Below are 23807 nucleotides of genomic sequence, written 5' to 3'. Positions count from 1 at the left end.
GCAATAAAGTTGACAGTGCTGTTATTAGAGCTGAAATACCCAGGAATACAAAGTGTGTGGCCTCTGGTGAGCTACATTTATTCATTTAGTGGCAACATGGGTTTAAAAATACAGCGTATACCAGAGATAATGAGAGCGTTAGAGTTGTATGTAACTGTAAGTGAAGGATGCTAAATCAGCAGCAGATAAACTCTGGCCAAATGGAGATGTGGAGAAAATGGTTCATATAAATTCTGTGCCAGTTCATTGAAGTGTTGACTAATATCTAATTCAGATTTAATATTGTATTCTTTCTTTTCGCAACCGTCGCTCAGATGGATGGAATGCCCTGCATTGCACGGCAGGAAATGTTATATAAAACACTGTTTCCTGTGTGCTCCCGTCACAAACAACAGCCGTGCGTTTTAGCAAAGCACGCCAAACATAAGATGAAGATTTGTAACTTAAAAAAGCAACCTGGTAAAGAAGGCTGGTTCTGTACAAAGAATAAAAATCCAGAAAATGTTGACAACCCTGAGCATCCTCTTCAAATATTACAAAATTCTTGTTGCATCTTGATCTGGATCATGATTCAGTCAGTCTTGTGAGCTGGACACTTCCCTAACATTTACCTGTGCTTACTGTAAAAGTACTTTATTCGCTTACAAAGCACGGGTTACTAAGTGAAAATATTTCAAATTCACTGACTTACCATAAACGTTGATGCTCTCGTATTCAACTCTGTTCAAGAACTACTTATGAATTATCATCCACATCGATTAGAGCGTACACTGAACTTAATCGGCATCAAAAACCAAATGTGAGAAGATGCAGGTAAACTCTACAATGCTGAAACCAAAAGAAAAATATACATGGTATATATACGTAGAGGTTGTGCAAATAGAGGAGGGCAACTTGGCAGCGTGATGATGCGTGGAGAACCTAATGAGAAACACTGAGCTCTCAGTAATTTGTTTGGCTGTGCTAAGGTCAAACCGCAAATGCTGCGAGATTGAGTCACCCCCAGACTCCTTTTTAGAATTAGCATTTAAAATGTATCTATTATTTATGTGTGTATTATTAAAATGACAGGCTTTGGGTCCCTTGAGCACACCACACAGGAAAGGGACCAGAGCAACGGGAAAACGGGCACTGAGGGCGGACAATCAAATAGTAATGGACTGAGAGAAATGGAAGAATAATGAGAGACAGATTAAAAAGTTGTCTGGAGCCAAAGACAACCCAATTAGACTTTTTATTAATCAATGGGACTTATGTAGGAACTGCATGCAAGTCAAGATTTGATGTTAAATTATGCAGTGTTTACCCTAAACCTGAGCAAACCTGGTGGGCTCTACAGCTTACGTAAAGGAATGAAAAAACTGCAATTATGGAAATAAAATCGTATTTTCACATATTATGTGATATTTATCAATCCATAAAATACTGTTTGTATTTTAGTGATTTTATAATGAGCTTCTTTTTGTTTCTAAACTGTCATTATTGAAATAAGGCCACATGCATTCTGAGAAACACTTAAGACATTTAATTCACAAAAAAAACCTTGAAGTAATCATCTTCAGGTAATTGCTGAATATTTCTATGAAAGAAATTTGGCCAGTTTTTCTCTTTTTGTATATAATTTGCTCCGTTACTATTCCCTAAATTGCTGGCTCACTTTACTGTCCTCTTAACCTCCCGCCAAGGAGTTTGCCAACAATCGAGGAGTACTCTCTAAATGAGTTCTCGGCCATTTTACTAGATATCTTTTAGTATTCTTCTCCTGCTTCATAATAATCATGTTTCATTTCAGGTGCCAAGGTTATGTAGCAGCAAAACAAGACCAAACTATCATATCTCGATGACCATGATTGTACATTGCCGTAAGGTGTTTGTTCTGGTATTCTACTACCAAACATAATATTCATCAAGACATATTTTCCTATTCAAATTATAAAGGATGTTTATGTAAATCTTTTTTAGTTGATTTAGATGAAAAGCTGTGTTACCATTAGACATTATCTGCTACCAATATTTATAATGCAGGCCATAATTGCTCTTTGTTCCACAATCCTTTATTTTACACTTACATTGTAACTGAGACCTACGGAGTGTGACAATGTAATTTATTGAACCATTACACAATCTGAGGTTCTGGATGAATTTCTAGGTTTGTCCACTCCGAAAAAAATTAACGTTGTGCAAATTAGACATTGTTGTGGTCTTTGTCAGGGAAACATGCAAAGAGGTGGGTGATTTTTGTCATATTTCCCAATGCAGTCTATATATATATATATATATATATATATATATATATATATATATATATATATATATATATATATATATATATACTAACATAGAATAGAATGCAAACTGCTCATTTTTGGCACAAAATGCATTAAAACCTTTAACCCTCCTATGTTATTAGCGTGACGCTCAGGAGGAGCACAGCAGATGTCACTGTCTGACAGTGGGGAAGCAATGGGGGTGTCCTGCCAGACCGTCAGTTCCTGAAACCATTGAAGCTTGAAGGTTCAATGGACTCCATCTCTTAGGACTACTGGAAGGTTGAAGCATAATTTAAAATGGCACATGGGAAAATTGACATATTCTTCTGTTTTGAACACATTAAACAGCGTACAGTGTCACCAGTCAAACATATACAGTATTTCAATGCAGATAACCAAAAGCATTATTCTATTGAATGTAAACTCTTAAGGACACAAGGCAAAACAGGATCCCTACAGATATTCCAGCCAAGTTTCATTTGTATTTACCATCTCAGTGTTCTGTATTTTTGTTTCTTGGATGTGCCAAATTCATTTGCTGTGGATTTTCACACTGCAAAGTCATTCAGAAAAATTTCAGAAAGCATAGTTTCAACACATTTTTATCCTGTGGATTTAAAGCTATGCGTGGCAGGTAGGCCCTGCCCCACTTCAAATTTGTTATCAAATCAAATATTTTATTCATATAGTTACTTTTCACAAAAGCAATGATTCACAGCTTAAATTTTGACAGATATTTGGAGTTTAAATCCTTACTTTTTATCAAAATGTAATATGTCCCTCCTGCTATGAGTCATCTTTAACCACCAACTGTTTGTTTATCTTAAAATGATGAATTGCTTTTTCACAGAAGGCTGAGAACGGAAAAGCACACACTGCATCTGATTTGAATAGGTTTCTTCCTTTATTGTTCTTTCACCATGTTTCCTGTTCATATTTCTGCCTCTATTTTATATATCTCTTGCTATTCACACCCTAAAAGGATTGCTTCGGTTTCAACTCAAAAACTCCCCTTAGTTTTAACTTTCTAAAAAAAACCCAATTATTTAACTTAAATTGAAGTCGCTTTCTGCTTATGATGCACAGTTAAGGATTTCTCTGAGAAAACATGTCTCTGATAAAATTTCAATTTAAAAGTCCGATGCAAAATTGATCAACCTATTAGAGGAATAATATTTATGATTACTTTATGCTTTGTGTAGAAAGAGAGGGGAGATAAACACATTCACACAGATCATCACATGGAGAAAATGAAACCTGAAAGATTATTAACATTGAAAATAATAGAGGTAGGGTCAGTTTGCACATATTAGTATTCAATATAAAATCAACTACAAATAAAAAGTTTGTTTATCCATGTAGAAATACTCCTAAGTTTAATCTTTGAGGTGGGAATGAGGCAAGATGTTCCAAAGCACATCTCCTCTGGTTTTGGTTTCAAACATCTTTGAGCAGAATTTATGAAAGATATGCATAATCACTAACATTTAGCCCATAGGTAATTATTTTATAGCCCCAAACCAAATTAATTAGTGGTGGTGTAGTGCATGTTGTTATTGACAGTAATGATCAAAGAGGCCCAAAAGCACACTGGCTCACAGCAACAGAAGATCCTGATAAAACTGGAAGCCAAACCACAAGAAAAACTTTGCATGGACTTGGTTATGACATATCAGTGTACTCTGCTCATGGCGCTTAAACTTTAAAAAGGGCAAATTAAACACCAGCTGTTTAGAATAATTGACATAAGAATAATTAAAATGTTCCCTTTGGCCGAAAACATATGGCTTTCTAACAAGACACTTGCGATTCCAGGATATTTTCATTGATCTCCCACTAAATAATGTTTTGTTATGTAAAATTATGGATTAATCTCTGTAAGACGGTATTTTTTTCCCAACCAGTTCTCCTCTAATTTTAGAGCCAACCTACAAAAAGGTTGGCTCTAAACTTGTACAAACACACCGACAACGCATGAGTAAGGTTATTTTTTTATACTGCTCTTATTTTTCTGAGAAGGACTTGCAGAGGTTTTAATTTGCAATATTATTAGCCACTCTCATGAAATCACACAAAAGTCTAAATATTTTTTATAAAAATTGCCATAGTAAAAATTTAGTACTTGTACTGCTCCCAACAGAACACAGACAAAATCCCTGAGAAGCTTGATGAGCATTTTATATTACAGCTGTCGAAGCGCTATTGATAAAACTGTCTGAAATATGGTCTTTTTATGAACAAAATAAGAAGTTCAAATTGGGCTAATAGCATTATTAATAAGAAACAACAGCTCTCTGCAAAGCTTGGTGACTCTGAATGTCAGGCCTTTGCTTAAAAAATGAAAACATTCAGCCTCAAAGTTTAAAAGCAGAGAAATCCATCAGCATGTGAGCAGATAAATGGATGAGAATCCGTTTTGAAAGCTATGAAGATGTGTCAGTCTGAACCAGGAAGTCAGAAATGTGTGTGGACTGACATGTATCACATCTCCAATGCCACAGGGTGACAGGCTAAATTGCTCAGTTAAATTACAAACATTCAAACTAAACTAGATGTGGGGAAAAATGGTCATCAGAGAGGAGCTCAGGGGGTGAAACAAGCAGAGTCAATTGGCTGATGATTTAGTTTCACAGTATTCTCCAGAAGGCTCTCTGAAGCCTCACTTATTGCCTCTTTTGTGCACCTAACTGAAAGCCATACCTAATCGAGCGGAGAATTTTCAAAGCCAAGACTGTCAATGTCTATTTACAGTCAAAGAAAATGCACCTTGAGTCCACCTTTTTTTTCCAAATAGAAAAAAGGAAGAAAAAAAGAAAAGGTTTTTATCATGAGTCAAGTACCAGCTAGGGCACTATCTGAGGATAAGTCCATAACTACTCTCTTTCTGTTGCCACAGTGAACAAAACCTCAAAGCAACTTGGCTTGAAAAACCCCCCCAAAAAAACCAACTCATCCTTAACAGCAAGTAGCCAATGCCAAGAGAGCCTCCAGACTTTAATAGCACAGGTGTGAGACAAAGCTGAGTCAAGTGCCAGACGTGCTGAAGGGAAATGTATTATTTACTTGTGCATCTCAAACGCTATCCTGTCTGCCTCCTCACTGACACCTGATAGTCCACACAACATGACTGACGCTTTAAAAGCCTGCATTTGCCATTGTCTTTCATTTAGGGTTAACCTTAAGGTAGCAGCACTCTGAATGTCAACCACTCCACATGTGCACCTTTTTAAAGGCCATTTTTCTTTATTCTACGACCGTGCAACAGGACAGACAATGGGGTGGCCACGGAGGAAGGAGGCCAAGGCAAGAGGCTGGCAGATGAGGGGGTTTTCCCTCAATGCACAAAAAGCAAATGACATACAATCAGCTAAGCTCAGCGGGGGGTTCATTTAAGACTCGGAAGAAATGTGGGTACTAAGTGCGGGTCTGTGACGGCCAAGAGAGCTGATCCCACTCATTTGATAATGTGCTCAGTTACACAGATGGATGAATGGCAGCTATAAACTCAGTGACTCATGCTTTTATAATATATAGCAAGAGTCAGGACTTAGCAAAACACTATTTCCATTGCATTTCTCAACATAAAAACAAACATGCTGAGATCCAAATATACGTCAGTTGGTACGAACCAAATCTCAAGTCGCAGCAAAGCCGTGAATCTTTCCCAATTTAGTTATTTTTCCTCATAGCTGTCTTACATATTGTTATTTTTATTCTTCTCTGCTTGAGGATGTTTCCTCAAGCAAGGTTGTTACCTTGGAACCTTTGTTTCCTTAAAGTGTAGCCCAGATTTTATAGAAAATATTCAGACTAAGTGCATCACAGTGGTAGTTGCGGGCAATATCTCAGCTCAGTAAGATTGTGAAGGCCAACATGTATAAAAAAGTGCAAAACTTTTCATAAATTCAAACTTTTGGACATTTTGAAATGAAAAGTCTGAAAGGTGCAATACATATGTATTCAATCCCTTAGAGTATTTTCAACACCCTCACCTTGTCCTGGCATGACAGACGGATTTTTGAACATCCATGCACATCGTCTTTGGATGGCTGCTTTGCATAATAGCTCAGTCTGAGATTGGTTGGAAGGCATCTTGTGAACATCAAGTTTTTAGTTTTACAACAGATTCCTAATCAAATTTAATTGTGGACCTTGACTGGGACATTCTACCATAAATATGCTCTGGTGTAAAACTTCCCAGTGTAGCTCTGGCTGTTCAAGGTAAACCAACTTGCCAGTTTCAAGTCTTCCTACAGGATTGCTGCCTACATGAATCCATTCATCATACCACCATCTCTTATTTGTGCAAGTGAAAAGGACTGAAACATATGTATGCAACATTTTTGGACCTTTATCTGAAAAACTGTATTTTTCTTCAACAACTTTTCATCACTGCTGTTTAAAATAATGTCCTAAAATGTTTGCAGATCAAACCAGATGTGGCAAGAAAATGCTAGTCTGATCATTTGACAACAAGAAAATGTCTTCAATGGGAATCAAGAATACCCTTAAACCACTAAAATAGTAGCATTAGAAAAACTATACTATTCAGGATTATTAGACATAACACTAAAACTAACATTGGTAGAAATTTGATTATGAAATGCAATCCATTTTCAGGCAGCTAGGTTTAAAACGACGCATGACTGCTGAGGGTACTTACCGACTGAGCAGTGAAAAGGTTTCTATGTTTTCAACAGCACAGCTTTAGATTTATTCAAGTTCAACCCTTTTAAATCAACCTTCAAGGCTGACAGGGAGAGAAAACATGGTAATGAAGATAAATTTGTGTGAAATAGAATTTTACCCTTTGACACAGCCCTTTCACCCTCTGATGATGAAGAGGAGGGCTGAGCAGCGATAGTGGGAGCAATGACACATGATAATAGCAAATCCAAGACGACAGCCACATCAAATTGCCCAGGGATCAACAATGACCTTTTGACATGTAAGTGAATCAAGCAAACCGGGCAGCCCTCTGCACGCTGCGCCTTGCTCCGCCGCGGCCTTATGAGTTCCGGCTTGTTTTTCAGCGGCGCTCTACTATATGCCGTCATGAGAATTGCTGAGAGCATTATCGGTCTTGAAGAGACGGGGACTAGAAGTCAAGCGTCAACGCCGATCCCTTGGTGTCCTGTAACAGCTGTCTCTGCCAGTGGAGCATGTGGTTGCCGCTATCCCATATTACATCTCTGCGATTCAGCACCAACGGATCAGCAATCCAATTTCACACAAGTGTGCTCAGAGGGAGGTGATGCTTCTGTAGGAATGAGGATCTATGCCTGAAAGACAAGAAGTTATTTAAAGAAGCTGCGGGGGGAAATGGTGGACAGAAGGAAGCAGAGTTGGACTAAAGGACTTGGCTAACAAACACAGATGTGACTGAAGGAGAAGCAAAGACTCTAAAGAGCAGCGGTTTCTTTGGCTTTGTTGCCCTCAAAGTTATTCTGCAGGGCAGCTGAAGGAAATTCATTTGCCAAACATTTTAGATTGTATCTCTAGTTTACGGGACTTTTGGCCAACTTTTAATACAAATCAATCTCAGTTAACATTAAGGTCAGATCTGAAATTCGACTGGATCACATTCTACATTCTTTTCTATTTCGGCCAATCTGATTTTGATTTGCAGGCCTGTGTAAGATAATTGTCCTGTTGTTGGATTGAAATTGACTTTTCACTCATGTCATAGCACATTTCTGTCTATTTCTTAGTTTTTAGAAACTTTCGGTGTAGCGCATAACATCGAGTTATTTTCAGTGTCAGTGAGATGTTTAAGATCAGGTCAGAGGAAATGGACAGAGAAAGTTTTTTTAAAAGTTACCTGACTTTTCAATCACATGTCAGCACATGTCTGTAGTTTGTTAGAGAGTAAGAAAGAACAAGAGTTTCAGCAGATAAAAGAAAGACTAACCAGGGAGGGAAAAAAACCCACTTTGTTTTATCTTTGAGTTTTTTTTGTGCTGATGTGTTAGCATGGCATATTTGCTACACATTTTGGTGTCAAGTTTTTTAAATGACATTGTTCTCTATGGGATGTTGCGGGATTATCTACTAAATGGAAGTTTATCATCTGCCATACAAGCTTTCCTCCTAAAAATATTCTTTCTTGTTCGTAATTGTTGATATATTGGCTGAGGCAATCCCACTTGCAGAAAGTCAGCAGATGAAGCGTATTTAACCATCAGTGACAGGATTCTTCCATCCTGATTTTATGCAAGGAAGATCGACATCCGCTTAGTTTTTTCATGTGATGCTAGATAGTCTGGACTAGTGTTAGTAAAATAATGATTTGTCCCGTTTTATACTTTTTGTTTTTCAGATAGCGCTCTTTATTCTAAGCATTGTAGGGGACATATCTTCCTTCATTTTTTACTTTAAAAGTGTAAATAATTAAAGAGTCGAAACGTTTCATCTTAAAAGCAGCGACGGCAACCTCAGAGGATTAAAAAAAATATGGAGAATCCGACGTGACGATCAGAGATCTTCGCAAAGACAAGTCAACTCTTTCATGTCCATACTGTCAGTTTCTGCACATTTTAAGATCAGCAGAACAACAGTCCCTGAGTGCCACTAGGAGAGCAGAGCAGTGTTGGATGACGACATCTTCACAGTACTTTCATTACAACACCCTGATATTGCACAGTCATTGGGACAGAAATGGAAAAAAGGGGACTTGCAGCTCATCTTTCACACAACAAAGAGAGCTCTGAATGTGATACCCAATGACTGCTTATTAGGTTAGGCTATAAGGTCGCCTGTTTGGAGCCAGACCCATAAAACAGCTGAAGTGTTAAGGTACCACTCTGTTCTCACCAACTCAGACTGAAATACTGCAGATATAAGGGGAGTCAAAAATCTACAGGAAAGGTTATGTCTTTCGTATCCGTAGCCAGTATGTGTAAAGTTTTCATTCGATATATTCAGTGTTCAGAAACGCAACTTGTAAAAATCTATTTTTTATTCTGAACACGTTTTACATTACATCATGTAATCAAGCAGAGATGTCAGAAGGCCTAACCAGACTTGTGGCTTGAAAACAAAAGTTAGTTGGGTGGATAAATGTCAGAGTCTATTGCTAGGCCGTATGTCATCGCTGCAGCCCGGAAGAGATACAAAAGAACCAATGACAGGATGCGAATTGTTTGAGTACCCAAGAACATCCTGTCATAAGCCTGGCAAGACTGGTAGAGATAACGCTTGCCTTTAACTTTCTCTTTTAACTTTACTTTTTTATTCTCTCCCATTCTGCCATTAGGTTTTAGCCATTTTGTCAATTTGTGCTATTTTCTCTTAAATCAAATAACCCCTCGATCAATATTTTCCTTTGACAGAAAAAGATGACAATGTCCCGATTGCCAGCTAAGATTTCTGACAAACCTGTCATGACTCTTATTTTTTCCCATCCATTTGATTTTCAGATGCAGAAGGATAAAAAAAAAAAAAAAAAGGTCTGACAGTTTCTTTAACAATGCCATTTTTCTGACAGTTTGACAGTACACAGTCCTTAAAAGCAAGGTGTCTGTCTTGCTGTCTCTGCATCTTTGTCCTTTATTAGGAATCTCAGCAGCATACAGTCTAACACTTTAATTCTACTTTTGCGGTCGTGAGGAAGCCACACTTCAATGTCATTGCTTCAGGTCAAACAAAAGCTGCTTTCAACAAAAATCCCGGCTTGCCTTCTTTATGACCTACAACTGATTTGTTTCAAATCAGAAGAAAAAACAAAACTGGCAGCGACAATCGTCACATTGCTCAAAGAAAAATGTTCTTGTTGGAGAGGAAGTTTTCAGACAATAAGAAAAAAAATAATAATTCATTAATAAAAAATCTAAAAAAATCAGCAGAAAAATCCTTCAGAGCTCTTACAATTTTTCCTACAAGAAACAAATGTTAAAATATTACTCCCCAGAATAAAATCTATTGTATATAACTGCCTTCAGAATATGCCAAATAAGCAAAAAAAAGACCACATGGAAAACAACAGTGTGCCAGAAAACTAAGTAAACATTTTCTAAGGGTTAAACAAAGTGGTGGCAGCATCATGCCGAGGCACTTTTTTTCAGCAGGTAGAAGGAAGCTGGCCTGAACTGATGGTGCCAATGCTGGGCTGAAGTTGAAAATGGATGTAACAGATTCTCTCTGTATAACGAGACAGAAGACATGGAAAAAGAAAATCAGTGTATAGATGTCCAAAATAGACACACGACATAAAACTTGTACTTTAAAGCAATCCCAAGAAAATGGAAGACAATCAACCTCAAACGATGTACAATGACTCCTATAATAAAACTACACTGTTTTATTTTATTTTTTAAATTGCATTTAGTTTATTGTTTACAACTTAAAAATATTGTTTTTTTATGATAAGTAATAACATTTTTATGGCCAATGAGTTTTGCTATGTGTGGCAAAAGGTTTAGATGCCATTGTTCTAAGTATTGACTAAGGGGAATAAAAATAAATGCGAACAACTTTTAAAGTTTTATTTGAAAATGTAACAAATGAAAGCAATGTAATCTTTCCCTTCTGTTTCATGATTGTCCTCTCCTTTCTGTCGGTGTATCATTTTCAACAAAATAAACAGAGACATCTGGTTGTAACGTCAATGGAAAAGTTCATTGGGTCGCAATACTTTGCATATTTGTACACAAAAATAAGGCAAGTTGTGTATTCCTTTATAGGCGGCCTGTCATGCTAATTTAGCCAGAAATTAAAGCCTTGTTTTCTTAGTTTCTAGCTCTTATGTTACTCTCTGTTTTTTTTTTTTTTGTTTTTTTTTTCACAGTTTAGTTTAATCACACTATGTATAATACTAGAAAGCTGAGTTCCTTGTACCCACTGATAGCTATCTTCATCAAAACTGCCATTTACACTGGACGGGTGGAGCAGAAAAAGCTGACGGGTTCATCTCAGCTCGTCAACAAGCCGACTTCCAGCGTTAAAATGCACTCTGACATATGCATCACTTAACCACTTTAGTGGTGGAAAGAAATGCAGTAGACCTCTTGCTCTGCATATTTAAACCTGTTCAACCAGCGAAATAATGGAACTCTTAACTCGCCTACAAAAAGCCTGCGGGGTTAACACAATGCCTTTTGGATAATAAATGACAGACTTCTCCCAAGGCAGATTGATTTATTTGTTACGATTTTCCTTTTTGACAGCTGGATCTTGTGGCATTTTCACAGTAAAAGAAAATAAAACACCACAACCACCTACTGACGACGTATAGATGATAGTAAAAGACACCTAGGCGGTATTATTTGCTATCCTGATAACAAAGCAGCTTTCTTTTCAGACCCCATAGTGAGTGTACCTGTCTTGAAACTGTGAAGTTTCACCTTATTGTGATGATGGAGTTCTACTCCTGCGTTTTCTTTCCTATCTGGAGTCAATTCAAAAACAACCCTCCCCTACCACTGCACTCTGCTCCCCCCCACTCCTTCTCCCAGTTCTGACTCTCATCAAGCTTTCCCTGTGTGTGCCTTTTCAAACTTTAATCTTTTCATATTCAACACATTTCACAGTAACTCATCACAAGGTTATCCCACTTTTCAAAAGACATTTCCCCTTTTAGCCTCAACCCCTGCAGAGATTCAATAATTTCAAAATCTTCGAGTCTATTCATTACAAGGCTTCTCAACCAAAGACTGACATTCATATAAAGAAGAGTTTCTTTTTTTTTTCTCTCCATGCAGATATGAAGACCCGGCTATATGAAAAATGCATGAAAATCTAAACTATGTCAGTGTTGCAGCAACACAACGGTAATCAACTATGATAAACTGCTAGCTGAAATTGTCTGACTGCCGACATGTTAGTTTTGCAAAAAGCACCACTTTCCAGAGTGTTCACCTCGTCATCCAGATACCAGGAAAATAGAACAAACCAGTACACAGGTAAAAAAAATATAAAAATAAAAAAATTACTCAGAGGAGACATGCCTGAGGTTTTTCTTTTTTGATTGTGTCACAGTGGGGAGCTGACACCAGCTGCTCAGCGTTGTGTTGTCACAGCATGGGGGGCTCCTTCTATCCAGAGGCTAACTAACCTGGCTGAAATCAATGACCAACAGGTCTAATTCACAACAAGTGTAATTTTATTTTATGGAAGGCTGCACTGATTATTGCCGATTTCTTTTGAGAAACTTTAAACAAAACTACTTTCCGTGTGGAATAATCTCGACAGTCTGAGTAGCCAAAGCGAGGGATGCTAAGCTGCAAGTTTTGGCCCGTGTTCTGCAGAACGTACCACTTCATTCTGTCTGGCTCAGGAAAACATATGTAATGGACTTCCAACAGCAGGAATTTCATTGAATAGCTCTTACCTTGAGCTCAAACAGGCTGTCTGTTTTGCAACTGAAGCTAGGAAACACTTGGCTGAAGAAAGTCTCCAATGACAACAACTAATAAATGAGGTTCAGTTGGCTTTGTTAGTCAGGCTAACAAAGCCTGGCTAACAGGCTGCAATTGCAACCCCTTAACTGCCACCCCCAATAGGCTTACATGCAGACATGGGGTCCATGGGGACGCCGGTGTCCTCATAGCAGTTGAGAGGTCAAAGCTGTAACTCTCATCTAGCAATCATCAATCAGGAATGATCGTGAAAGCTTTTGCACCTTAGGGTTTATATTTCCAAAGAAGGGAATCGCTGTGTTTGAAATGCCATGGAAGTTCAGACAAGCTACTATGTAGGCACTGCTGCATGTGTGAGCAAGCAGCAGCTTAAACTGAGCTTAAACTTCATCCTTTTTGTTTCGAGTTAAGATGTAGGACTGTAGTTCAGACCATTTTTGTGCTGCAAACAATTAAGTCTTATGCCACTAGCAACAATCAGACTTTATGTTCATAAAATACAAACAAAACAGTGCAATTTCATTTTTTATGTAATAGTTTTATAGTTTCATATGTTTGAACATACAATGTATTCACTTTTGGGCCCCGAAGAATTGGAAATCAAAATCTTTTTTGATATTGACAAATATCGATACAATTTTGCAAAAGGGGACTGGAAAAAACTGAAGGTGAAAAGAAGATATTTGTGATTGTTTAAAATAGCTATACAAGTACAAGTGGGGAATTAATATTCAAATACATATACAGCAGAAATTAGGTTAATGATCAAGGACGTGATCAGTCTCATGCGGCAAAAAATGTCTAACAGTAGAGTCGGGAGCAAAGCAAAACCAACATATAGAGTTTTAGTTAGATTGTATTATAATACAAAAGCAGAATATGCAGGATTATGTACAGTATTTTTTTGTCCATACCTAGACATTAACTATGGCTCTTTATAAACCCTTACGTAGATTTATCAATGCATAAATTACTCAAAAAAAATCATGTTCCAGAGTAGACTATTGGGCAAAAACTATTAAAAAACAGATCATACTGGAGTAGCAGAATGCAATTCATACCACAATAAAGGACTGAAGTAAATATTCTGGAGTTTAAGCTAAATTAAAAACAGCCAAAAGTATGTGACAGCTTCTTAGTCCAAGTATGTGCAGCAATGTGTATACATTCAAAGTAGCTCATTGGATATCAGTAGCCAGACTGACCAATGGCAAACCTGCTGCATGTTTTGTTTCCCCCCCCCACACACATTTCTCAATTTTCACTGTTTTTGTTTAAAAGACATGATAATGTAGGCTCTGCTGTGAGTTGCTTACTTACTTGAGTTTAGAGTTGACAAATGATTTTTGATATTATTCTACTGATCTACCACCAAGCAGAAACTTTTTATCAAGAGTAATGACAAACACAAACAGGAACTGTGAACCAAATTACCACTGACATGGAGAATCAACACAAGTCAAAATCTATCAATGTTCATAAATCAATAAATGCTCTCAGTATTTACCATGGTTCTGGCATTTGTGATAAATAAGGATTGCTAAAAAATAAATAAAAATCACAGCGCTGGTGTTATTAAACATCAAGCAAGGGCGGATTTGAAACTTTAATATCAGGGGATTAGCTCTGCAAGAAAATCCAGCTTCTAGCAGAATGACCATGGGAAGATGCTTCCCGAGTAATATGTTAGTAGATAAATAATTTCAGCTTTAGCCTATGCATTAATCCAAGAAAATCCTGTCTACCACTCAATAACAGGGTATAATATAAAGCAAACATTTAACCACAGATTTAAAAGCATGGATTTTCCAAAAGACATTCAGAGGAGAGCATGTCTTTGAAAAGTGCAACACTGAATGCAGCTTTGCTTTACAGGTATACAACTCCACTCCCTCTTTAGCACTACATTCAGGAAAAAAATAAAAAAAAATAAAAAAATCAATTAAGACACGGGCAACACACTCAATGACTTTAAATTAACATTTAGTCCAGCCTTTGCTTTTATTTTTTTTTAAATCAGCATTGAAAACTTCCAGATATCCTACTCTTAAGGGTTTAATAAAAATCCAAAAAGGAATAAGAAATTGTTTCTAAGGATAAGTCAGAGTGAGCAGCAACATAGAAAATCATGGGGGACATAGTTATTTGAAAAGTACAGTGGCAGTGCAGTAAAGAGGCTGCTCACTGATGGTAATCCCATAATGTCTGCTCGCTTTCAGTAGCTCAGTCTTCTAACACGCTGTAGCTTCTTGGACGAACTAGAAGGAATTTTTCTTTTGCTCAGTCGCCGAATGAACCAAGGGAAAAATAACAACATGCATGTACAAGCGCAATTATTTTGTGACCAAATGTCCTTCTCACATGTGCAAAGTACAAAAACATGGCTTCCATTTATTTGTAAACTCTAGCAAAGGGAGATATTAGTTTTTTTTTCATGCTATTCTTGTATCAACTCATCAAAACTGAAGAAATGGATGGATTCACATCACTTCCTTTTCTCTCAAAATAGTCACAGCGTCTTTTTGGAGGAAAGTAGACGCAGTGGTATGAATCAGAGTCAACGCGACTTCTGGGAAGCAAAGAGATATGTTTTATAAGTTTTAGTTTAAACAGCCAGACAAGACAAACAATTACAGGTCGTTTCTGGTTTCTGACTGGAAGCATTGTACAGAAAAACAAAACAAAACTGTAAAGGGACCACAGTGTCGGATCAACCTGCCTGACTCCACTGAAGTGGTGAATAACAATCCTAGTATAAGGACAAAGCTGTCATGTCTGGAGATATGAAACAAATGTATTGCAATCTAAGGAATCCGCTATTGCATAATATTCTAAATCAGTTCCATAAAACCCTTATTTTGTTATATATGTATTATAAACTACAAATATCTTCCTATAAATCAAGATCCGTTTGTGACGATATGCTAAATAATAGCACTAATTGTGCTAATCACTAAAACGGTGCTAAAGACAGTTTGCAATGCTTATTGACTTATCATTTCATCTTTAATTTGAAATAAACGTTAAATCCTGTTTAACTGAAGAGCTGTGTAATCCTGACTTCTCTCACACAGTGTGACATCGTGTCTAATAGTAATAAAAATAATAGTGATCAGTCACAGAGAGGCTTTCTAAGTCTCCTGTTTTGTTTACATAATAGAAGAATAATTCAATAATCTAACAGCAATTAATCAGTTTTTTCCGCTCAGATATTAAGCTGAATACAGCTGATTTTAAACAAACTAGTACAATAAATAATGTAGTGTACTTTCAAATTTAAGTATGGAAAATAAGTTTTTAATAATCTGTTTTGTGGAGGAGCAAACTCTTACTCTTTTTTGTAGATTGTTAGCAAGACTGGCAGTTTGTGAGAATTAATCCTTTTTTTGTAGGAATAAAAAAAAATCATTGTTAAGACAGCTCTATTTTCTATTTATTCACAAGACATTCAGTTTCTGTTATTTGTAAATCTTAAAGAGAAATTGGAATCAGTTTAAATCTGGACCTTCAAACATTTAAGCAAGGCAAGCGAGTATGTGTGTCGAGTGCTTTGACACCTGAAATGAGAAAGAACATTTGCATTCTATACGAGGTTGATAAATTTGCAAATTTATTCAAAGCTGTGCATTACTCCAGTGCTTATATAAAGACAGCTCACATGGAAACGCTGGCCTGTACAATCAAAAGCCATCTCAGATGACCTCACAAAGTCATAAAATGCAATTATCACTTCATTTCAAGTCAATTTAAAGTCATATCTGATCGAGATATCTCGCTAAATCTCACCTGGAGGAACAGTCGAACTCACAAATACAAACTACGGTCTAATGGCATCTAAAAGCCCTGGTCGGTGTAGGGCACAAATGTTTCTCTTCTCATTACCGCCCATTTAATGTAGTATATGCAGGGTCTATGAATCCCTGACAAGAGGACAGAAAAACATAAAATATAACAAAATAATTAATCGTCTGGCAGACAAAGTGTAACTCTGAATTAACTGTAGTTCACTGTTCCACTTGGTCAGTTTTACATCCCCACGGGCGATGTAGCCAGATGGCACTTTCTGACTGTCAGCATTTGTCCCACACGTTTATGCACGGCTACAAATGTGTGCATACGCGCACATTCAGAGTGCCGCTACCCCAACCGCACACGCATTTAGCTAATCATTAAATGTGACATGTTATTTAAAAAAAAAAAGAGAGAGAGAGAGAGAGATCACTAAGACATGCTGTATAGCTAAAACAAAACCCAATTCTACCCCAGAGGACGGTAGAGTGCATGCACAGCTATCTGTTTCAGACACTTTGGTACATGTCTGGCTATTGGACACCTTCTCCATTTGGGCTGGCGTGTTTATGAGGCGAGTCCCCAAACAACAGAAATCAATATGTTCTGTCAGGTTTTTATCGTGGCCATGGATGGAACGGAGACACGGAGGGAGCTGCATCGCTCCGTCGTACTTCTTCTGACCACCCACAGATTTGATCACATGTGGCATAAAGGCAGCCTGCCTTACACTCAGCACATGCGTTGTGCTGAGTATGAGGCAGCACAATGTTATCGCGGACAGACAGAGAACTGAGTTTTTAGTAGGATCTATAGGCAACTCTAGGTTTTACAGTCTGCAACATACAAGTGCTGGAATTCTCCAACAGATAGCCTTTCTTCACATTTCATCAGATTGTAACCAATAACGTCAATGTGTTTTATGGAGGTTTTAGCTGAGGAAATGTTTTTCAAGGATTGCCCAATATTTAGCTCTGTCCACCTTCACATCATCCAAATGACTCTGGCCAAGCCTTGACTTATCAAAGAAAAACAGTTTCCCCAACATCACGATCATACACTGGTATGTTTTAGGAGAATGCTTTAGGACGATGTGCTGATCCGACCAAACAAATTCAAGTTCAAATTCCTCCCACGCTTGAAGATCAAAGCTGTACTTTGTTACTATGGGAATCTTTTCAATTTTTTTCTTTTTTGTTTTCTTCTGCACCATAATACCAACAGCAGGGTTCAGTAGATTTTATTTTTCTAAAGGGAATAATTGTTTAGAACTTTCACAATAAAATATAAAAACTACCAGTAATATTTTCTAGAATATTATATATATGTTTTTTTTGTTTTTTTTTTTTTTACGTAGTTTTGAGTCCATTATCTTTTTGCAACCGTTTCTATGCATGACAAGTCCTTCCTATTCACATGGATGATATTTTGAATGCAAAATCATTACATAATTAAATACATGCCAAGTAAATTACATATTATGGGGGAATTTTTGTGTAAATATGTCGTGTATAGTTTGCTACAGTATTTGCAAACCATTTAATCACTTAAAAATTGAAAATCCGTGGTTCTTTAAAAAGAAAAATAGACAAAATGTTAACTTTTAAGGTGTCTATTTTCAAAGTGTCATAACATTCCCAAATCTGAACTTATAATTTTACTATATTACTTGTTATTTAGCTGGACAGAGGGCATAAATGTCTCTGGATTGTGTCAGTTGCTGAACCCCATTTTATGCAAGCAGCTATGCCTTCAGCAGGTTTGTAGCTGTGCATAAGCTCAGACTTTTAGCTGATTAATTGACTGAGGTAGGTGATTTATGTGGATGATTTTATTTAGGATTAAGGGGCTTTAATGCATAATGCATGGCATAGTTTACCTTTAAATTTGTTTAAAAAAACATTTGCGTCTGCTTCCAGTTCAGTTGCACTGTAAAAAGCACACACAGCCTCAGACAAAACTCTGTTACCCTAAATTAAGGGCGACATCTTGAGAACAAAATAAAATAAAATCTATACATCTGCGGTCCAGACATCCCACATTGTAGCATTTTTTTTTATGTGTGAACATTTGTGCAAGGCACAGCACCTAATTGCACTGGCACTCATTGAATGATAACAATAGCCATGGTGGGAGTTGGAGAGACTTGCTCTGAATGTAAGCAATTATTCAGCAAAGAAGAAAAAAAAAAAAAAAAAGGTGGCTACGTGGTGCCAGAGCAGATTTACTGTTTCTGTGGTCACTACATTCAGCGGGGAGTCTAATGATGAGCTCTTAGGCGGTAAATTACCACTGCATTGTTTACCTCTGCTCTTACAAATGCATATCCCTTTGAGAGCAGGAAACCAAAAAGGTGTGTGAGAAGAAGTAAGTTTATTTAAAGTAAAAGATTTTCTGGTGTAGAACAGCACTGAAAGTAAGTAGATGACTATTCATTAGCTGGAGGCTAGGAGAGAAAATAGGGGAAAATTGTCTGCTTCACCATTTCTTGGTGAAGAACTTTCTTCCTTCACATGATGCTGACAACAAACTCACCAGAAAATCCCAGGCTGCAATGGAGAACCAAACTGCACTTGACATAATGGACATCTCTGCTGTTTTTTGTGTATCTGATTGGTCTACCCACACCACATTCCTGAATAAGGAACATATTAACGGGGGTTGTATCGAGTCATTTGGTAACCATACCGATCTGATGATCCACTATAAAGAGATTTAAAAACAACAAGATTTTTTTTCTTATTATTTTTTAACAGAGGTATGTAATGTTCACTCTGGCTGCTAAAACAGAGAGCTGGACATTGAACAGTGTTACCGTTGCCATTTTGTGTTTTTGCAGTTTTTGTCATTTCACACCAGACTCATCCAGGGGAAAAGTAAAAGCCTGTTACATAACATTTACTTAAGCCAACTCTGGGAAAGTCACTTTGCCAATCCTTTTCCTTTGGATTGGCAAAGGAGTAATTTGACCCAGAAACAATTTTAATAGCAGCAAGTAAAGTTCACCCTTTTGTGCATTGAACCTTTGTTTTTGAATACGTCTGATTTAGGAACGTTTTCAGACCGTGGGAGATCTCAGCATCACAGTAAAGGTCTAACTTCTACAGGGAATCCAGTATAGAGGAATAATGAACTGTTGTTTAGTGATGCTAAGCTCACTTGGCATGCTAACTGTTACAAAAGATGCTAAAGGAGGTTTAAAATCAACTCTGAATACTTTTGTCTGTGTTCATGTAGTAATAACTTGATGTACAGTTACACCACACCTCCGCTTATGTGACGTCAGCTCAGCTCATAATATTGTTAAATTGATTATATTGATTACTGAATTAGCATAAAATAACTGTTTATGACAGGCTAGACAGTAGGGGTGCATTGCAATGACAATACTGCATATGAATAACCCACATTTTTAAAATCCTTTTCTTTCATGACCTTGATCAAAATGAACTCCCACCTTCATCCCCAAAACTTTTAATCACTGCAAACATTCAGCAAGTGTGGGCAATCGGGACAGTTCAAGTCTATTCTGCAGGACTTTTAAAGTTTCTGTTATATAATGTTGCATCCAAGAAGTATTTTGTAATTACAGTGTTTTTAAAAAACAAACAAAAAAACAAACAAACAGCATAGTATTAGCAGCTTGAATCAACCAGGGATCAAAAGTCAGTCACCTGAAATATGTGGTTGGTGCATCTTTAATACACACCCTCATATAAGTTGCTTTACAATCAAATTTTGGCCCAAACATCATGATCATGGGGGGTTTAGATGCAAGACATTTTCAAAACTGCTTCAAATTAGGTCTCCTACAATTATTTAGCTCCCCTCTAACCATCGCTTGCGACAGCAGCATCCATCTGAGCAACTGTCAGGGGTCATTTACATAATGAAAGAGGAGAATTACTAAGGAGGCAAAAGCAGGACGAGCCTGCCATTTGGCAGAGAAAGAAAATGAAGATGGAAGGAAAATGGTTTGGCAAGAAAGAAGCATTGGACAGTGAAAGTGCGGAGAGAGCAGCAAAGCTGGAGAGAGGGATAAAGGCGGAGAGTGGAGGAGGCAGCAGAAAGAGAAAAAAAAGGGGGGTGGAGGGGCCTGAAGAGGTGAGTCAAATGAACCATGAAGACATACGTGGTCGTGCTGCAATATTTGGAGGATGTGCGAAGGGAAAAGTGGAAGACAGAGAAAAAGAGGGAAGGCCTAAAAGATGGGAGTGAGTTGGATGTTATGTCCAGTTGGGGCATTGTGATAAATTCAAAAAGTTGATACAGTAAAGGAGTAAAAGTTTGACAAGGGAAGGAGAGGGAAAAAGAAAGCACCATCTTACCTTGGCCGACGCCGGAGCAACCGATCCTGCCGCCGTGATGCCTCGCTTGACCACTAGGTCACAGCTCGACGTTGTCACGGCAACTGTAACCGGAGTGGGGAGGAGAGAAGGGATGACCGGGAGGGGAAGCAGCCCCGGACGGTTGTTGCCATTGACGACGGCAGAGGCACAGCTGTGGTTGGCTCCTCCATTGTGAAGGCCGGAGGGACGGATGTCTCTCCGATCCCAGGGCCCCCGGTAGTCCCTCTCAAAGCGGTGGTGGTGACGTGACATCACTTCCTCTCAGTGGGAAGAACGGGGGCAGGCCTACATGAAATGAAAAGCAGAAGGTCAGGATGACATTCTCTTCTATGATGGGAGGTGGAAACAGGAATAACTCACAAAAGAACATTTAACAAAAAAGAAAAAGAGGTACAAAGAGGAAAAATAACGAGTAAGTCATCAGGTGGAATAGGGAAAGAACACAGTGACATGACAGAGTAAAAGCTCCCACCGCATCTCCCCGCATGCTACCCGACACTGTGGATCATTTAACGCTTCTAATTCCTGTTCTCCTGGTCATTAATGAAGGCTGCAGCAACATGGAGGGAGATAAGCACTGCTGAGCCACATCATCCACGCTTTACGCCATGAGGAGCAAAGCCTTTACACGGGAAATCTAGGCTCTATGACGAGAGGTTAAAACAACACGACTGAGGAAGACGTAAACAGGTACACACATCTTATCCTCGGGGGCAGCACAGCAGTAACATGACCTCGCGGTCAAAACTCTTTCATCTGAATAGATAAATACCCATGCAATTACAGCTCATCTCCTACATCTAATGGCTGGTTAATTCAATCACACTGCCCTTCAAGTGCATTTCAGGGGTCTTCCCCTTTTCATGCGCGGCAGGCTGTGAAAGGCTGAGAGGCGACGCCGAACCAGAATTACATCGCCATGGTGTTGGGCGTTATTGTACTGCATTCACGGCGTACAACTCTTATATCGTAAATCAAAGACGTACAGGATATAAGGAGTGGAATCTATCGCGGAGGGGGGTTTGAAGTACATTGTGCTCAATCTCACCAAAGGCCCGTTATGCTCACAGGGCCCCCTGATAACGCGAGAAATAAATAAATAAACAGCCTCAAAGAACGTTTAGCAAGTCTCATGCAAAATCCCCTGGTCTGTGAGGAGAGAATGACAGCGGATGATAAGTCTTTATTCTGCACGCTGGAGTCTGTCACGCTGTTTCTTTGCCTCTCAGTGGAGAGAACGCCTTGAAATGGCAGCTGCTGTGCGCACATGCATGTTTGTGTGCTTGCGTGTGGGAGTGCGGGTTCAAAAGCAGAAAGCACTAAATATGAATGACCGTACATGAGCAACTGCAAAAAGAAAACATTTTGGAGTAAACATCAGAAAACATTTTTAATAGTGTGACGTCATCTTACAGCATGCAGAAAACAAAAGTTTCTTTATAAAAAACTTTCTGTGTGGGTGACGCTCTCCTCAGCTTCATGGGCCTTGACATTAATGGAGCCGTGTTAGATTTGGTGACTACAACACTATGTCACAGGGACGTATAAAGATCTCTTGAAAAGAAAACTGCTTTCAAGTGCGAACCAACATAAAACGCAGCAGATCACAATGGTCAAGTCTAAATGTCTGGTCAGATGAATCAATTATGTCAAAATCAACTTTTTTCAGCCACCCTGGAAATCCAACAGGAAGAGTAAAAAAACATCCTCTAACTTTGTCCTAAGGGACGCTGATATCCACACCCTAAAGCTGCTGATCACAATCTGGAGAAAGGCAGATGAAGAAATCTTCAAAATCTTTACAGCTTCCTGTAAAGATTGGAAACTGTAAAGTTTATTCTCCCTCTCTCTGTCACAGGTGATATTTTCCAACTCTGGCACAGACCCGGTATCATCCATTAAAGAGATGCTTTCATACAGAACAATGTAGTTTCATTTTGGTAGCTGTGTGCAAAGTTTTTTCTTCCCCTAAAACTATTAGACACTACCAACTCAGGCCATCTCTTCAACTTTCCTGGTGTCTCTGGTCACCAAGTTAATCAATCATGAATAATAATCTCTCATTGCAGTGGGTTGGCATGAAGCCACTCGTCCTGCTTCAGCAAAATTTTGGATGGAGGATTTTCACACACCGGATGCAATTGGTCAAAGGCTGACCTTTAATTTACTCAATGAATTTAATTTAAGAACCAGACTGCAGAAAAAAAGGAAAATCAAGCATTGCATAAGGTGGGCAAAGTACTTCAGAAAATAATCAGAGAAACCAGCTGATCTCTACTCTGGGATGGGACAAGTAGGGTTTTGTTCTGATGTACTGTTGTTAAAAAGAAAAAAATTGCAAGTAAAAAAAGGAAAAAACTTTCCGCTACAAATGTTGAAAACGGATCTGTGGCAACTGACCTAAAGAAGGGGAAACTAAAAGCTATGGGAAAGACTCACACTTTCTCCAGTAACCTCTCCTCCTGCATAGCAACACCTTTTAATGACCTAAAATTTCCCAGCATACTAACCTTGCAGAATCTTTCAAAAATATGTACAGAGAAAGTAACAAGGTGCTAAGTCAGTTTAACAATGGTAGAGTTGGTGCAAGGTAGTATTGCCTTTTCTCCTGAGCTCTGAAATGGAGCAGAGATATAAAAACTTAGTGAGAAATTCTAATGAAAGGAGAAATTTCTGAAAAGTAAAACATAAAAGCTTTTGTTCTTAAAAAAAGAAGATGATGATTTAGAGCATGATTATCTTATTTTTTTCCAGTTCACTCCATCACTAAATTTAACTAAACAATTCCTACATTTCACTCTGCCATCACAAATGCTGACTTACTGAGAAACTGACAAGTGTTTTGTCTCCTGTAAAAGTCTAAGCACATGAAAGCATGGGAGAACAAATCAATACAGCTGATTACGGTGGTAAAGAAGCAAAGACTTTAGACGCCTTTGCGGTTTGAGAAAAAGGAATTAAAAAGTTTATGAATAGTAACCCAAGTACAAATGTGTCTCATTTCTCTAATGAGCGTAAGAAAAATACATTTTCTGATGGCTGTC

The 23807-nt window shown here is 38.1% G+C and overlaps 1 protein-coding gene across 3 annotated transcripts in view; it reads right to left on the bottom strand.

The window, feature by feature from the left end:
* LOC122825231 (kelch-like protein 29) overlaps nucleotides 1-23807 on the bottom strand; it is a 274118-nt gene that overhangs the window by 164655 nt on the left and 85656 nt on the right. For all 3 annotated transcript variants that reach the window (XM_044106467.1, XM_044106470.1, XM_044106469.1), the window contains one exon: nucleotides 20743-21048. In XM_044106467.1, the coding sequence (XP_043962402.1) occupies nucleotides 20743-21015 (273 nt within the window). In that variant the 5' untranslated portion in view covers nucleotides 21016-21048. The remainder of the gene's footprint in view (nucleotides 1-20742; nucleotides 21049-23807) is intronic.

The sequence above is a fragment of the Gambusia affinis genome, linkage group LG22, assembly GCF_019740435.1.
Source record: "Gambusia affinis linkage group LG22, SWU_Gaff_1.0, whole genome shotgun sequence".
In the NCBI taxonomy this organism is placed as follows: Eukaryota; Metazoa; Chordata; class Actinopteri; order Cyprinodontiformes; family Poeciliidae; genus Gambusia; species Gambusia affinis.
This window is presented reverse-complemented; position numbering and strand designations above follow the sequence as displayed.